This window comes from Acipenser ruthenus, chromosome 4 (assembly GCF_902713425.1).
Source record: "Acipenser ruthenus chromosome 4, fAciRut3.2 maternal haplotype, whole genome shotgun sequence".
Lineage (NCBI taxonomy): Eukaryota > Metazoa > Chordata > Actinopteri > Acipenseriformes > Acipenseridae > Acipenser > Acipenser ruthenus.
The window spans coordinates 36,749,304-36,754,566 of record NC_081192.1 but is presented as its reverse complement, the minus strand read 5'-3'; the positions used below and the strand labels follow the sequence as shown (position 1 = coordinate 36,754,566).

General features: G+C 37.0%; 1 protein-coding gene across 1 annotated transcript; it reads right to left on the bottom strand.

Annotated features, from left to right (window-relative positions):
- Nucleotides 1–1,443: 1,443 nt before the first annotated feature.
- smim13 (small integral membrane protein 13) lies at nt 1,444–5,002 on the bottom strand. The gene is made up of 2 exons (XM_034000788.3): nt 4,562–5,002; nt 1,444–2,606 (listed from the first exon to the last, which is right to left on the bottom strand). Exons 1-2 carry the CDS (start codon nt 4,635–4,637, stop codon nt 2,416–2,418), a joined length of 267 nt encoding a protein of 88 aa, XP_033856679.1. The 5' UTR covers nt 4,638–5,002; the 3' UTR covers nt 1,444–2,415.
- Nucleotides 5,003–5,263: the final 261 nt, after the last annotated feature.

Genomic DNA, 5,263 nt, shown 5'->3' with positions numbered 1-5,263 from the left:
GTTTAATAGTCTGTACATTATAATGTAGTGTGATGATCAGCAGGACGAGTATAGACATCAAAATCCAACAGCATTGGTTTGAATTACAAAGATTTTGAACAATCTCATCAAAACACTTTAAAATAATCTGGGAATTGATCTCTTTATGTAAAAAAAACTAAAACGGACACTTTTGTCTAAAACTGATCTACAAAACTGTGATTATGACTTTAATTTCCTTTTGTTACCTCTTAATAACATAGTTAACATGTTGCCCATATTCACAGCCTCCTTAAATTGTTGTGCTGAAATTCTTTTTGTTCTTTGCATGCTTTTTCTTATTAGGGATATGCAAGTAAAGAGCAAAGGGATCTTTAGCACAAGTTTGTTGATTTTAAAGAAGAATGTGTATCAGATGGTCCTGCAAGTAAACAAGGTATGAACTTTATCTTACTGCTGTTGAAACATAAAGTTATCTTCAAAGAAAAATGGTTGCTTTCTTAATTGGAACAAAACAGAAATCATATTCCTTGGAGGAAATTCTCTTAAATATAAATGTCATTATATTCGTGGGTTTTATACTACAACACCTACCTGCAGTGTTAAGGTAACAGAAAATTATTTACTTTATAAACTGTGACAAAAATGCATATTACAAGCTTCATCTGGGACAAATGTAAATCCCAGATAGCATAATGTATAATCTGGTAAGTAGATAATATTTTTCTGGTAACAAGAATTTCACTTTGGCTGGATAAATATTAAAAGTTAGGCAACACTGCCCCCGTGTGGACTGTTTCATTACTGTTCTCTGTCTGTAAAAGTTTGCAAAAGGGACTGAAAACATTCGCGGCCCTTGAAAAAGTGGACAATGCACGAAATCAATTGTACTACCCACCTGAAAATCTTTAAATGTGCTTCATTTGCAGTCAACACAAATCCACATGAATTAATATACCAGTGGGATATTCAAATTTCATAAAGTGCCCTTTTCAAAATGTGTTGCCAAATAGATCACTTGTTTGCCTAATCCATTACTGGGATTTTGTTATTGTTGTTGTTGTAAAATTTTGTGTGCAAGTTGGTAACAGAAAACTATCAATCTTTCAAATATGAAACTATGCTTTGTATAATTGTTTTTTTAACATATCGTTATAAAAGAACATAAGAAAAGTCTGGGAACGAGGGAAGGCCATTCATTCGGCCCATCAAGGCTTGTCCCTTGTTAGCACACCAGTCTCCCCTATATGGGGGAACCTCAAATCAAGTCCCCTCTATTAATGATCAAGAAAGTAAAAAAACACACACCTATGTTAGCATGGGACAGTTTTACATGTTAACTGGGTTAATCTTTTCACTTTATAAACAAACTTTTTTTTTTTTTTTTCTATAAACTAATAATGAATATAATTTATAAGGCTATGTTCTGCCATTCACACTTTAATCAGTTGAAATATAAAAAGGTCCATTTAATTTAGGGTTTTATTCCTTCACATTGTAACAAATCTTGATACTTCATTGCCTTGACTTCTTTTTTTCATGCAAAGCCATGCATGTTATTTAGTAATACCATTAAAACAAACTTTTTTTTTTAAGAAATATATTTATTTAGAGCAATAGCTATTGCAAAGAACTGAAATACACAACTTGTAAACTGACAGTTTACAGTGTTGAGATGTTAAATACAAATTACATTAACCATAAAGCACAACACATTCAGATACTGTACAATAAACAAACAAAAAAAAAACATACAAATAATGTGAATGTGCACCACAACGTGCATTTCACAGAGGGCTGAAAGCTATGATCAGTTGTTTTTATAACAATTGTATAAAACAGACCTGTTAAGCCATGCAAACTAGGATGTAATAATGCCCATTACCATGTAGTGTTGTGTCATGATGTAACATTCTTCCTTTGAGGTACCTACTGGCAGAAGCAGGCCAAGGATCAAGTTCTGTTGCTTATTGAAGAGCATCTAACAGTTTGGCTACAGCTGCCCCATTTAGACACGATCAGATATTCCTTTCATTGCACATTAGCATGACTATGAGCATCATTCAGTTCTGAGCTGGAAAATCTACTAATCTACTGAACTGTTGTCCAATTAGAATAAGCTGATTTTGCCAAATGCTGCTCTGTCTGTAAAAGACAGCATTTTTTGTTTTGGCAAGCAAATGCATGCCCGAGAACTAAGCAGTAAAATTTAATGGACAACAGCACTACTCGCTAGCAGCAGCATGTGCTCAAATGAGAAACCAGAGTCAGAAAAACATGGTTTATAGTAGATACTGCATACATTTCAGTAGTGGTGTACCACACTGAGAGTAATGTTACATTAAATATGCTTTGTGTCTGAAACCAACTCGTAGGATGCAGCTGTCTTTAGAGGCCTAACTAAAAGGTTTGAGAAGGGTGCCCAGGCCGGGTACTTTACATGGCCTCTTCAGCTGGTGCTTTCCGTTGCCGGGCAGTTTTGGGTCTGTGGCGGGGCGTTGGAGGCGACTCATGCTCTGCCTCCATTTCGGATGGTTCAGTGTCTCCCTCCTGGGACCCTGTGTCTCCCACCAGCTCCCGCAGGAATTTAAATTTCGACAAGAACAGCTGCCACACAACGTACCACCCTGGAGAGAGAGAAGAAAAAAAAAAAGAGTGAAACAAAGCTTTTAATGTTTCTTACTGTGACATAACTTCAATAAATGACCAACAAAATAATTATATACCGTTCTGTACCAGTGGCTGCTGGTGACTTCTAAGTCAGAAGAGGCAGAACTACAAACATGTTGTTTCATCAATCTGCCATGCAAAAACAGGAGCTTCATTAATTTCTTTCTTGATCTCTTCTAGCAGAGTAAAGGACATGGATAAAATCAAGTCATTCTCTATGGTTTTTGACATACTAGTAAATATAATTTCTTGTTCAATGTAAGCAGAAAGTAATTCGTGAAACTTATTTCCCTGTATGTGAAAACTAGCGTTTCATCGTGACAACGGAATGCTAGTCCCTGCCGAGCTAGATATGCTATTTATAGATTTGCATCCATATTTTTTTTTAAATCAGTAAGCCATACTTTCTCCATGTGAGCGAACCCCCAGTCAGCCAATCCACGCTCTCATACCAGCCCCTCTGAAATGACCTGTTCTTGTTAGACTTGTTTCCATTTTTAGTAGTAGCCTCATGTGGCAGGGCAGAAGCCCTGGTGCTGTAAATAGTGTGTGTGTGGGAATGTAAGGTTGGCAGGGATGAGGTTAAATCTGTTCCCGCCAGCAATCACAGGTGTGGCCATTCCCCAATTAGGTACTTGAGTGCTAATAGGGGAGTGTATAACGGGGAAGGAGAAATCATTTGTCTCGTGGTGGGTTTGGTGAGTGTGTACATGGTGTGTGTTTTGACAGACCCCAGTTAAGGCAGAATTAATGAAAAAATCCAGACTTATACTGCATGCTTTCATCTCTAATTTCTTTAGCTGTATTTCCTTACTGATATGTAAAAATTGTGCATACATTTCTGTACAAAACACCTGTACATCAGCAGTTGAATTCAGTGTGGGGAAAAAAAAAAACAGGCAGAAGCTATTTTTATATTTTAATAACTCCATTGCTTGTTATAGTTGTACTCTTTGTTACTTATATTTACTAGCAGATGTGTTCCAAGCTGCACTGAAAGGAACACTTCCTTCAAGTACAGTATGTCATACATTTGTTGAGGTGGGGTGGCATCAAGGGGAACATTTTGAACATCTTGAATTTAGTGAACCATCCACCCCCGTTAATCACTAATTAATTGATTGTGTTCACTGTTAAATAAAAGCAAAATCCTACAAGTTATATTCTACTTGTTTGTGTCTGTGTTGTGCGGCGGGGAGGAGGCAAGTAGAATTTTAAGAAGGACAAATAGATTTGTCTAGCATTTTGTCCCTTGGACAAGAAGTTTGTTTTTCCCCCCCCCCCAAAAAAATGCCACACCCCTGTATGTACATATTATTTAAAGATATCTGTAAATCAATTTGAGATATCACAAAGTGTTTTACAGATATCATCACATATTTAAGATATCTTAAAATGCAATTTAAGATCTCTCAACATGATCATTTGGCTTGCCTTGTAGAATTAGTTTCACAAAGTAATGTGTTTTACAATTGTTAAAACATGTGCAGCAAATCCTACGTGAACCGAAGCTGTTCTTGTGTGACTATGTGTCATTGTATTTATTACAGTAAATTATGTTTGGTCTACGTTTGTGTGATTACTGCTGCAGATACCGAGAGCAGAAGCATGTAATGATAATACCCATGAAACTGAAGAGACACTCTGTACAGAAGGTAGATTAGTACGACGATGTGGTTTTCAAATCTAGGACATTGCTACTGTATTTAATTTCAAGTGATCAGCCTATTCCCACTATAACCAAGAAGACGTAGCTATACGTTTGCTGCTCACGTTTGGAAACCGTTAGTCGTATACTTTTAACAGTGATCAACCAGTTTAGTGCATGAATAAAATACACGACTATAAATACATGCTGTTTTGAAGCACACATTTGTAAGTTAATTAGGTCCCATTATGACAGCGTACTTACCAAACAGCATGAACAGCAAGACACATACTAGGGTGGCAACAATAACCAAGAAGGTCAGACCAATGCTCTGCCACATTCTTTACGGGCAATGTACACCTTCCTCTTCTATTTATCCATTGGTGGTGTTGATAGAGAGGTCCCAGTAGCTACCTTTCTAAAGGAGTACAGTAAAATACTGCGCCGACCGTTTAGTCTAAACAAAAACTAAACAGCATAAATTATGGATCTACTGCTGACACGAACAAAACCGGGTTAAATCAAATACTGAAGTAGTGACAGACTTCCCATTAAAAAGTGCTACACATTAAAAAAACATATATACATACAGACACACATCCTTTACTACATAAAGACAGTACGTGAGTTTACAGTCTGTACTTAAAAAGACTGGAAACGCAGTGCACAACAGAGCATGTGCCCTTTTTTCGCGCGGTAGCTTCTGGGGTTTGTAGTCTACGTTATGGAGCGTTACAATCAGCATGAAGCTACACAAACTACTGTAGTTTTTCCAGGAGCCATTGCTAAATCTAACAAAGTTCAAGGAGGTGCTACTAAATTGTCAAGGAGGAGTCTGCCTACATGTGATTGAAAAAAAAAAACGCTCATGGACTGGACTGACACTCAGAGAATATGTAAGGCCATTAATGTTCCTGGGGCTTGGGGGCCGCATAACTGCCAGGCAGATTTTATTTTTGTTTAGCT